This window comes from Gossypium arboreum, chromosome 7 (genome assembly GCF_025698485.1).
Source record: "Gossypium arboreum isolate Shixiya-1 chromosome 7, ASM2569848v2, whole genome shotgun sequence".
Classification (NCBI taxonomy): domain Eukaryota; kingdom Viridiplantae; phylum Streptophyta; class Magnoliopsida; order Malvales; family Malvaceae; genus Gossypium; species Gossypium arboreum.
In genome coordinates, this window is record NC_069076.1 from 75,606,231 (window position 1) to 75,619,188 (window position 12,958).

At 36.1% G+C, this 12,958-nt stretch overlaps 1 protein-coding gene, 1 long non-coding RNA gene and 1 other non-coding gene across 3 annotated transcripts; 2 read left to right on the forward strand and 1 right to left on the reverse strand.

The window, feature by feature from the left end:
* Window positions 1-4,106: 4,106 nt before the first annotated feature.
* LOC108479658 (spindle pole body component 110-like) lies at window positions 4,107-5,021 on the reverse strand. Its single transcript, XM_017782381.2, has 2 exons — window positions 4,734-5,021; window positions 4,107-4,574 (listed from the first exon to the last, which is right to left on the reverse strand). Exons 1-2 carry the CDS (start codon window positions 5,019-5,021, stop codon window positions 4,107-4,109), a joined length of 756 nt encoding a protein of 251 aa, XP_017637870.2.
* A 3,603-nt stretch (window positions 5,022-8,624) lies between these two features.
* On the forward strand, window positions 8,625-9,404 carry LOC108485559 (uncharacterized). The gene is made up of 2 exons (XR_001871323.2): window positions 8,625-8,820; window positions 9,171-9,404. It is a non-coding gene; the product is annotated as an uncharacterized LOC108485559 (long non-coding RNA).
* A 3,447-nt stretch (window positions 9,405-12,851) lies between these two features.
* LOC128295941 (small nucleolar RNA R71) lies at window positions 12,852-12,958 on the forward strand. Its single transcript, XR_008286490.1, has one exon. It is a non-coding gene; the product is annotated as a small nucleolar RNA R71 (small nucleolar RNA).

Below are 12,958 nucleotides of genomic sequence, written 5' to 3' on the forward strand. Positions count from 1 at the left end.
GCATATCTTGATACGTCCATGCGAAGACATCTTTGAACTCTCGCAATAATTCGATAAGATCTTGTCTTGTTTTCTCATTGATGCAAGTGCCAATTTTCACCTCCTTTCCTTCTTCCAAGGTCACGCTCCCAATTGTCTCCTGGTAAGGCAGAATTTGTTCTTCTTCCCGCTCTACCATCCTCAACAAGTCTGGAGATAAACTATAATCCTCGTCATCTTCAAAATCCGGAGATCCCTCTAAGCACAACCCTTGCTCAAAAAGAGATTCAGGGTCCATATCAGTACTACTCGTGTCATTGATATTTGGGGACCTGTTGCAAATATGAAAGAATGTCCAAAAATGAATCTAAGAATAGTTTATTTGTAACACGACAATAATGAAAAATAGAACCAGATATTTGCTCAAAGAGTGATGAAAATGCATTTCTCTATTGAAATAACAATGTTTAAACATGAGCCTATTTCACGAAAGATTCTTATTGCTCTAGGCCAAAACAATAAGTATGTTCTGAACATTACTTTGAATTTGCTTTAAAAATTACAGGAATCTCTTCTGCAGTCCAATTGTTCAGCACACTTCCAGGCACGTAAGGGCAAATACCTAGTAAATTTCCTTCTTCCACGTTCTCTCCAAATATAGCATTAATGCTCAGGCTATCGAACATGTCTTTAAAATATTCTTCCCTTGTCATCTCGCTCTCCAGATAAATCATTCCTCCTGACACAAAAGTTTCGGATATGTGGGGAAAGCTCATCGGCTCCCATTTGATTTCTGCCCCACTTAAACGTGCTCTTCGTCTCTCTTGTCTCTTCTCTGCTTCCTTCTTTTTTTATTTTGCATCCGGCTTATATCCCAAGCCAAAGTAATCCCACTTATTAGTCAAGACTGGTACCTCGACCCGTCCATGTAGATACATTCCGAGTCCTCTTCCAGGCAATGCTGCACTTCCAACCATCAGTTGTAAACCCATTTTCGTAGCACTGGACACTTTGGGTATCAAGATCTTACTTCCCTCCATAATAAAAGTGGCATTCACAAACTCCAATGAACGAAAAGAACACTCCAACACCTTATCATCCTTCTCAATGTATGGTGCATCACTGGTAACAGACGCAATAATATCTTCTTCCGCGTTTATTGTTATCAATCGACCCTCCATTATCAATTTTAACTTTTGATGCAATGATGACGGTACTGCCCCTGCTGCATGAATCCAAGGCCTCCCTAACAGGCAATTATAGGAGGGTTTAATGTCCATTACTAGGAAATCTACCTCGTATGTATTCGGACCAATTAAAAGAGGTACTCCGATCCTTTTCATCACCTTTCTTTCAGTCTCGTCAAATGCTCTCACCATGTTCTGACACGTCTTCATGTGAGAGTTGTCTATTGGTAGCTTATTCAATGTAGATAAGGGTAAAACATTCAGTGCTGACCCATTATCAATTAGAACCCCCGGCACAGTATACCCCTTACAACGGGTAATGATGTGTAAGGCCTTAGTAGATCCCCTACCCCCCGATGGTATTTCATCGTCGCTGAATGAGATGAAGTTGTCTGCGCTTATGTTATTGATAAGACAGTCTAGCTTGTTTACTGTGATATCATTCGCAACATAAGTCTCATTTAACACCTTCATTAATGCGTTACGGTGTATCTCTGAGCTTAAAAGCAAGGTCAGTACCGAGATGCGAGCTGGCTGTTTGTGTAGCTGCTCTACGACACTATATTCACTGTGTTTTAGGAATTTCAAAAATTCCTTTGCCTCATTCTCATCTATTGGCTCCTTAACAGGTAGCTCATCCCCTTGCTTCAATAAAGATTTCCCTTTTACTAAATCGGCTTTAGTATAGAAACCTACATCCTGGGCTTCCCCTTGCGTGTTGACCTGGTTCTTCCCTCCCGGAATTGTCACATTACAATTATAACTCCAAGGTACCCTCTTGCTATCCTTATAAGGGAAAGCAACAGGTTTCTGTATCACTATTCTTGGTGCCATTTTCAATCCAACTTCATTAATCTTTGGCTGTGAAATAATTATTTTTGGCCGATTAATCTCACAGTCTTTTCCTAACGACCCTCCTTCCGAGGTGCATACATCTCTCTCTTCTACATATTCAAAGAATTCCAGCTCTTTGTTGTCCATTAGTTCCTGTATTAGGGCCCTAAATTCATCACATTCTTGGATCTCATGATCCTTCTCATCATGGAACTCACAATAGTTCCCCAGTTTCTGGGATCTGTTTCCCGAACTCTGCGTGATTAACCCTCTCTTCATTATTTCCTTCCAAACCTCTCTCAATGGTGTTCTTACTTCAGCCATAGTCATTCTAAATCTCTTCTCGGTATTCTTAATTACTGCATTTACCCCCTTGTCGGCATGATTAGGTAACGGATTTTCCCCGCTAGATGATTCATCAAATTTTATGATGCCCATTTCAAGGAGCTTTTCCACTAACCTCTTAAATACGGTGCAATTTTCTATCGCATGTCCTGTGATTCCCGCATGGTATTCGCATTGGATATTTTCGTTGTACCACTTGGGATACGGAGGTTGCATCGGTTTCAGATAAACCGGGGATACAACATGTGCATTAAATAAAGTTTGATATAACTCCTTATACGACACTGGAATGGACGTAAACTGGAGTTTTTCTGTATTCCGCTTTGTATCAGACTCTTGCTTTGATGAGGCTTGCTGACTCGCGTTTACTATTCTCGGTTGATTCACAATGATCGGTGTTGCATAACTCCTACTTACATTGTTTACTTCATTTTCTCTCTTTCGTGGGACTGACTTCTTGGTGCTCTCCCCCGCTTCTATCTTTCCACACCTTATTGCATTTTCTATCATCTCACCGGATATTACTATATTTGAAAAACTCTTGGTTGCGCCTCCTAGCAAGTGATTGATGAAAGGTGCTTTCAGGGTATTGATAAACAACATAGTCGTTTCCTTCTCAAGCAGTGGCGGTTGAACCTGCGTAGCGACTTCTCTCCATCTTTGGGCATATTGCCTGAAACTTTCATTCGGCTTCTTTTCCATACTTTGTAAAGTGATTCTATCAGGTGCTATATCCATCACGTGACCATATTGCTTCATAAAAGCTTGTGCCAAGTCTTTCCATGAACTAATTTGGCCCCGATTCAATTGGTTATACCATTTGGCCGCTGCCCCAGTCAGGCTATCTTGGAAGCAGTGGACTAATAACTGATCATTATGGATATATCCTGTCATCCTTCGACAGAACATTGTAATGTGAGCCTCAGGACAACTGGTCCCGTTGTATTTCTCAAACTCCGGTATCTTGAACTTTGGAGGAAGTACTAGGTCTGGGACCAGGCTCAGATCCTTAGCATCAATTCCACCGTGATAATCAGCATTCTCTAATGCTTTGAACTTCTCCTCAAGCCACTTGCAACGGTCCTCTAGCTGCTTTGGGATCTCCATTCTCGCCTTTTCCACTTCTACTGCCTCATCGAAATCGGGGACCCTAGGATTCGCCAAATTATCCTCGGGGTTAGAGCTTGAGCCTATTGGGAAATTTATCGGGGCTGAAGTACCAGTTTGACACGGAGGTTTAATGTTAACAGATACCCTAGGTTGTGGCGTTTGAATACACACCGGGGTAAAGCCTGGGGGAATAGAAGGGTCCTCATCATTGTTTCCGGTTCCAATTATAGGACTCTTTCCTTTATTCGAAGCTCCAGCCAACATTTGTGCAAATTGGCTCATCATGTTTTCCTGGGATTCTAACATCTGATCTCTCATGTCTTGTTGTATTTTAGCCAACTGCTCCTGCATCTGTAAATGTAGTTGCTCTCGTATTTCCTTTTGTATCTGTTCCAATTTCTCTAATCTTTGGTCCATAGCTCTCGTTTTCCTTCGCGTATTATAGTGGTGCTTAATCGGTGAACTTTCGCTAGTTTCTAGATTAGCTAAAATAAATTTTAATCAATTAGAGATCTTTTTATGAAAGCTAATGCATATGATATGGTGTAAATGCAAATGCATGATATGAATGCAAAAAGAAGACGTCAATTCTGATTCAATTCCATTTAGAAAACTTTACTTCAGAAAACAAAATCCCTTACATAAAACGGATTACATATATGGCTTAGCCCTAATGCTCAAAGTCTTCACTTTCCTAAGAAGGGAGGCTAACTCCTGCCCTCGTTCTGACACTAACTCATATTTGGTACTCAGCACATCTGGCTGAACTGCCAGAGTCTGTAAGTAATCAGCCACTTCTCGTATTTGGATTATAGCTTCGCCCATTAGGTAATCTCTATCCCGAACCTGATCCTGAGATCGATGAAGCTGCTCGCTTAATTGACCGTTATTTGCCTCCAGTCGTTCAATTCGGAGCTCACAATTCTGAAGTGTAGACTCAAGCTTTTCTACTTTTCTTTTCAGATCCTCGATCTTGCTTAAACTGGCCTTTAATTCAATCACCGAGTTACGACTTCGATGCTGGTGTAGTGCTTTCTCTAACTCAGCTACCCGGGCCCTTAACACCTCCTTTTCACTTTGACTATCATCCAAGCTCTTCTCTAACCCAGCCTCTCGTGCCTTAGTATCATGGAATTTCTTCTTTCACTGATCAGCTTTAGCCTTTTCTTCTTGAATTTCTTGCCTCCACTGTTCAGATGTCTTACCTAAATCAGCGTTTTTTACTGAAGCTCAATACTTCTTGTAATATTCCTTCAAGCTAGCAAGATCCTCTTCAACTTTTCTCTTTCCTTTTCTTAAATTCTTGGCCTCCGACTTCTGGACATCAACATCTAACTTCAAGTATGCCTTTTCCTGCTCCAACCGTTCTATTTTCTTTTCTAACTCCGAACTTTTCTTTTCGAAGTCTTGCCTTATAATTTCCAACTCAGAGGGAACCACTCGTAGATATTCCTCTAACGGTCGAGCATCTTCTAGGTTTGGCCTCAGAATGTTATCATTAACCCTTCTTCTCCGCCACTCGTTATACTCAAGGGTCACCATCAGGTTTACAGCAACTCCTTCCATCCGGTAGGTTCAGTTCCAGGCGTTACAAATCTCTCTAACCTTTTTCTTGTAATTATCCCCTTTATAACAGAACTCGCTCTGAGCCAGCCCCTGTGTTGCAGGTATGAATTGCCTCGACCTGTATTGCCTCAATACGAGGAGAGGGGCATAACCAATGCCCCCCCAAATCCCTAACAAATGAACCCAATCATAATCTCCACACCTAAAAAGAATCTTACCGGGAACCATCCAAGGGGCTCTCCACTCGATGTCCTCCTCTTGAAGATTTTGCAGTATCGCCATCCATCTCTCCTCTGATATATCGTCCCTTTTCAACGTAGCCGCAATTTCCTTCAAAGGAGAGAAATTTTGGAGGAAGGGTTGATAAGAGACCTTATCCGTCTTCCAGAAATGGCTATTGAACCAAACTAATAAAAGCTGTGCACATCCAATAAATCTGCCTTCGCCCGCTCTTCGACATGCATTCAAGGATCTGAAAGTCTCAGCTAATATTGCAGGAACAGGTGTGATCCCTTTACCAAGTTGGTCAAATAAATTGGTAACTGCTTCGTCTATATGCCTTAAAGCCTTAGGGAAAACTACCAACCCATAAACACTCAAAGCAAAGACGTCAACTCTTCTCTTCATATCAGGATGCGTCAGAATCAGCTCTCTCAAACTTACCCAAGGGATACACTTCCCATCCCCCTTCTGCTAGACTCGAGCCACAACCCACTGCTCACTCATCCCGGTAATATTCATCAATCTCTTGACGAAAGTTGGGATATTTACGATTCTAGAATAAATCTTGTCAGTTTGAAACTTCGGACATCGCAGCAAAGCCGTATATTCTTCTATAGTAGGTGTTAAATCCACCTTTCCGAAAGTAAAACAGCTGTAAGAAGAATTCCAGAATTGAGCCATGGCGCGGAACAAATGCTTATCTACCTTAATATCAAGAAGATAAGACATATCACCATAATTATGATAGAATAACTGCTTCATCTCACCATCCCAATGACTCTATATCTCTTTCAGCTCTCTAAGATCATTTTGTGCTACACTAATACGGGTAAAGTCCCATAATTCCGATGTATACCCCTCTGCCAAACTGTCACCCTTCTCTAATTGTATATTCTCTGACCATTTCTGGGTAAACGCATTATATTCCACTTTATCAGAGAATCCGCTCTCCATGGAAAAACTTTCTATTTAGTAATTGAATCGTAAATTGACACCTTCTTTTATGGTGAAAATGATATGCAATCACTGTTAAAAAAAAATAAAAATAAAAAACAGGTCAGAATCATGTATATAAAAATCAAAGCAATCAAGCACCTACTTCGGCAACTGCTATATCTCGGTGTAGTTCTACCTAAGGCAGGCTCCTAAGGCGTACTATATGTGGGTTGGTTCTAGAATAAAGGTACCTGAACCCACAGATTCCTTGATCCTCACCCATTATAGGCTCATACGGACCAAGTTCAGTTCAGGGGAATACATTTCCCTATGACCATGCGGAGGTGAAAACCTCATGAAGACATAGGTACGGATGTATTCCGGAAGCGATCCCCTAGCCCATGCGGAGGTGAAAACCTCACGAAGGCTTAGTTTCTCACTCCCACTTAAGAGGTGCGATCCCAACGGTCATGTAATATGGTGCGAAAGCATATCAAAAGTAAAATCAACAAGGACACAGAAGATGCAATGCATAAATCGTGGATTTTTAGAAAAACAAACTTCAAATTTCGACAAGATGACAGAAAATAATCAATTTACAGCTCGACTCTCTTTATATGTCCCCAGTGGAGTCGCCAAGCTGTCGAAACTATTTTTTTTAAAATGATTAATCGACTTTTGAAAACGAAAATTCGGAGTCGCCACCAATCCTTTTTGTGGTGTGATTGGGCCACCTTATAAACATTTTGGTCTGCGAATTTTGAGAAAATAGGCTCGGGAGTCAGTTACGTATGGGGAAGGATTAGCACTCCCAATACGCCCAAAATCGGTACTTCATTGATTAATTTATGTCTTAATGTCGAAAATTAAAGATTTGAAAATATTTTAAAGTACGATAATCCTTTTTGAAATATTTGAGTAAATTAAACATGAGTTAAAGACCATCTCGCTTCAAGGTAAAACATCACATTTAGTATGGTAGGACATATCGTTTTTGACCCTCGATTATGAGCTTGTCTTTTATTTAAAAATTCAAGCACTTTTATTTTTTTTAAAAGGGGTATCCGGATATTTAAATCAAACGTAAAGCCACAACCCAGTATGGTGGGGCATAATTTTTCGAATTTTTTAAATACAGAACACTGCTTCCATTTTTCAAAACTTGTAGAAATTTAATAAGAAGGATATTCGAATATTTGAATCGAACAAAAACCGAGACCCAATACGGTAGGGTACAATTTTTCGAGCTTCCAAATATCGAAAATTACCATTTTTTAGGAGAAAATTTAAAGAATAAATTGATTAAGAAGGATATTCGAATACTTAAATCGAATAAAAAAACGAAACCCAGTACGGTAGGGCACGTTTTTTAAAACGATTAAGTATAGAAAATTGCCTTTATTAAAAACTATTTGGGAATAAGACGTTGAATAAAATACTTAATCGAATAAAAAACGAACCCAATACGGTAGGGCTCGTTTTTAAAACGATTAAGTATAGAAAATTGTTTTATGTCAAAACAAGTTGAGAATACATTATGGAATAAAAGAACTAAAACGATTAAAATTTGGGGAGAAAAAATGATAAATAATGATGGATGACATAAAAATGATAATATGAGAATCATGCTAACCCTATATTAATATATAAAAAAATTAAAATGGAAACAACAATAGTCATAAATATGATAATATAATAAACATGACAATAATAGCAATATATCAATAGTATTACTAAATATAATAACAATAGTAAAATTAAAATAATAACGATGCTAAGCTAACAATAATGATAAATAATAAATAATAATGAGTATAATAAACTATATTTAAAATAATTAACTTTCAATAAAATAGATAAAAAATGAATATCATATAAAGATAATAAAAACCCGAATAATAATAATGTACAAAATAATATATAAAAATATTTTAATTAAATATTATACAAGAATTTAGAATGATACTACATAAAATAGAATTTTTTAAAATATTCTTTACAATTGAAACAAATAATAATAATAATAATAATAATAATAATAATAATAATAATAATAATAATAATCACAATGAAGTAATCCAAAACATATGTTTAAATAAATTTTAAAAGTTGAATGCTAAATAAATTAAAGAAATACTGAATTATACATATAATAATAACAAAATAAAAGGGACAATTAATAAACAAAATAAGCAGTTGAAGCCAAAATCAGGATCCAAATGTAGAGCGCGTAAATTCGTAAGGACTGAAAATGCAAATAAAGCATGCTCCAAAACACTTCACCCATGCGCGGGCCAAATTAAAACAGTATGCAAATTTTAGGAAAAATTTTAAAAGACAATAAAATATGAATTAGGCCAATTTAGGAGTGGACTCAAAAGAGGGGGATTAAAAGTACAAAATTCCCCATTTAAAAAGCAAATGCACGTGGACCAAGCTAGCCACTGACTTTTCCCTTCCCAATGCTACTGCTTAACATTTACTACTCTAAAAAAAAACTATCTTGAAACCCATTTGTTTTATTTTTTCTTAAAAAAAACCTCATGCTCTCCAATCTCTCATTCTCCCCTTGCTTCCTCGCCGAAATATTAGCACCCTGGCCCTCCGCTCGCGCCCAGCAAAGCCTCTGACAGTGACTCCGGTAAGCTTCTCCTCCTTTCTCTTATTATTTACGTACAATAGGAAAAAAAATCGAAGAAAAGGGCAAATAAAATCAAAAGAAAAATGAGGCTTTTAATCACCTTCAACAAAAATCGTTGCTATATCTCTTTGTATGTGTTGATATTGTTTTTATCTTCTATTTTTCAAGGAAAAAAACAGAAATAAATTACAGCAAAAACTCACCTTCAAAAAAAAAACCTTCTAGTTATTCTCACTGATTTTGTGTTTCTTTTTGTATATCCAAAAAAAAGTTTTCTTTTCGTTAAAAAAATGAAGGCTTTATAGCCAAAATACAAACAGTTTCTTCTTATCTCTTTGCTCAAGTCGCAGGTATAACGGACGTGGGTTGTGCTTGGTGGTGGAGAACGTGGGTAATAGAAGCATGGAGGCAGTTGGAGGCTAAGGTCTTGGCTGAAGACGTTTTGGGGTTTGTGGGTTAGGGTTAAGTATTTGGGCTTCAAAATTGGATCTATTTTCATTTTGTTTTTAATTTAATTTTGGTTCTATTTTTGATCTTTGGGGGTTTATTTTTGGTTTTAAAAAAATTTGGGCTTTAAAGGTAAATGGGCCCGGGCAAAATTTGGTACCCACAATATATATATATTACCGTTGGACCCCCAATGGTCAAAATTTTAAATGACCATTGAGCGTCAAAAACACGGGCTAAAATGCATCCTTGAGGAAGCGATTTTGCCACATCAGCAAAGCGCGTCTACGTCAACGTGTTTTGTGCTGAAATGACAAAATCGCTCCCTCAGGGACGAGTTTTAGGGGGAAATTCCACCGAAACGCGTTCCTGAGGGAGCGATTGGTAAAATAGTCCTACATCGACGTGTTTTGGTGTTTTCAGCACATTCCAGTAAATAATAAAAAAAGTGGTTCATTTTCGTAAATAAAATTAGAAATGAGCCTTTATTGGTAAAATGGTCTAAATATGTTTTAAGATCCTAAAAAGTTGATTCTTTTAAAATATTAAAATTTCAAAACGATAGTAACACCTTTAAAAAAGTTGGATTCTTTTTCTATATATTTTTTATTTTTCCATTTTTTTCTCTAATTTTTAATGTTCTGAACATATGTAACTTTATTCTCTAGAATACTTTTATTTCTTTTACATTCTTAAAAATAATTTTAATTTTTGAAAATATTAAAATTAATATTTTTAAAATCTGAAAGATAAAAATTGAAAAAATCTTATGCTGCGTTTGGTTTCAAGTATCAGAGGTCATTATTTTTTTCATTCTCTTGAAAAATGGAAAACATTGAAGATAGTGTTTGGTTAAAATTTTAAAATGATTTTGTCAAATGAAAATTTGTGAAAATTAAAAATAATAATTTTCGTTGTTTTTACGAAAAAATGTTTTGTAAAGCTAAAATTATGAAAATAAGGATTTTAACCTTAAATAAATTGACTTTGGTTCGAACTTGTATAAATAAAAATTATTCTTTTTTAATAATTTTTAAATACTAAATCTGATATTTTAATTTGAATTTATATAAATAAAAATAAAAATAAAATCTTTTTAAAAGGAAAATAAAAAATATTTTTATAAACCGATCGGCTATATTTAAAAAAAAACTGGGAAAGACTACATTTTTTTTGAAGTGTAAGAACTTACATTTTTATTTTTCTATATTTTTAAAAATTTTAAGGACTTTCATATTTAATTTTTTTAAAAATTATTTTATTTTTCTTATTTTTAAAATGTTTTATAATTTTTAAATTATTTATTTTTGAAAATTCTAAATATTTTTAAAATATATATTTTGACATTTTAATATTTGAAAATGATATATCTGTTTGAATTTTTTTTAAAATTTTTAAATATATTTTTAATGTTTTCCTTTTCTTCATGTGCAATAATGGTAACATGTAATGGAGGTATCTTGAGTCAAGGTTTCGTGAACCACAAAAAAATTGCATCATATTTTCATGATAGTCGGGGTAAATTGACTTATTTAACTTTCGAGAATCAATATAAATTCTCTAACCTGTAACTGTCCTGGTTGGAATCAGCTTGTTATTCTCATTTTTTACAACTGTGACACCTCCCTTCTTTGGCACACATTGGACTGGACTCATCCAAGAGCTATCTAAGATGGGATAAATTATTCCCGCATCCAACCACTTGATAATCTCCTTCTTGACCACCTCTTTCATAATTGGGTTTAGCCTTCTCTAACCATAAATAGTGCCTTTTTCGCCATCTTCTAATATGATCTTATGCATGCACAATGATGGGCTAATACCTCGGATGTCAGCTATCGTCCACTGATTGCCTTCTTGAATTTCTTCAAGACATTAATAAACTTTTCTTCCTTTAACTCCAGCTTGGGTGGTTCTTTAATTGAAGCTTTCAACTGCGTATACTCACGATGTTCGAAATCCAATGATTCAAAATAGGATTGTGAAGTGAATCCCTTCAGTTTAGCTTCTAATTCAGTTGGATTTCCATCATCATCCTCGTCACTTAGCGTGTCTGGTGCTAAAAGTTGTTTCAACCAATCATCCGTAGGAACTAACAATTATGTCTCATCCATAGTAGAACATTCTTCTCTTGCATCAGGGTATCTCTAGCTTTGAAAACATTAAAAGTTACCTGATTGTCTTGGATACGCATGGTAAGTTCTCCCTTCTGAACATCGATCAATGTTCTTCTAGTTTCTAATAAAGGTCTTCCCAAGATGATTAAAGTTTTCTTTATATACTTCAAAATCTAACATAAGAAAATTTGCAGGAAAAACAAATTTAACGACATGTACCAGAATGTCTTCAATTTTTCCTTCAGGACGTGTTATCGATCGGTCTGCTAATTGAAGTGTCATTGTTGTTGGTTTGGTTTCAGCAATTCCCAATTTTTAAGCACAGACATGGGCATCTAATTTATACTTGCTCCCAAATCACACAGAGCCATACCATAATACGAATTACCAATGTTGCATAATATGGTAAAGCTTTCAGGATCTTTTATCTTCGGTGACAACTTATTTTGCAATAATACACTGCATTCCTTTGTCAGGGCCATTGTCTCGAACTCTCCCAACCTTCTCTTCTTAGATATGATATCTTTTATAAACTTCACATAATTTGGCATCTGTTCTAAAACCTCTACCAATGGGATGTTGATATGTAAATCTATACTATGGGAGTTTCAACTTCTGGTTGAAATTTCTTCTGATTATGGACAACAACAGGCTCACCTTTGGCTTCAACAACTCTTATTTCTAATTCCTTTCCACTCCTCAAAGTGACAATTTTACACTACTCTTTGCTTGTACTTCTTGGATTCTCTGTATCACTTGGCAAAGCACCCTAAGGTCTATTTCTTAGCTCGTTGGCTAATTGCCCCATTTGGTTCTCCAGATTTCTTGGAGTTGCATTGTTCTTAGCCATATATGCTTTCAATAAGTTTTTTAAACTACTTGAAGACTTGGCTGGCTAAGGTTTCTGCATTTTTTGATAAAAATCTAGCAAATGATTTGATCGTGAAGGCATATAAGAATTACTGACTAGTCCCTTGATTACTCTAGGAGAAACTGAGATGATTGCACCATGAAGGGTTATAATGATTCGATTGTAGACCTGAACCATTCCTATTTTGATGTTGGTTTCCCACATAGTAGATAGATTTTGAGTTTGAAGGACTATATTCTAATGTTTGACCATCTTTACAATACACACACGTAATGTTTTCAAACTGACTTGGTTGTTGATCTGTTATGTTAGTGCTGCAACCATTGGCAGTAATATTTTTAAGCATGGAAGTCATAGTAAATACCTGAGCTGTTAAAGTCGTAAGAACGTCAACTTCATGAACTCTTGCCACTCTTCTTCCTGTGGCTGCTTGATTGGTTAGCCACTAATAGTTGTTGCTTGAAATTCTTTCAAGAATCTCATACACTTCATTGTATGACTTTGAAAGAAGAGATATGTTGGTTGAAGCGTCTACCATTATTCTTGTGTAAGCATTTAGATCACTGTAAAAGGTCTCCAATTAGATACAGTGAGGAATACCATGATGTGGGCATTTTCATAATAATTCCTTAAATCGTTCCCATACTTCATAAAAGGGCTTATCATCAGATTACTGAAACGTTGTTATTTCATTTATGAGCTT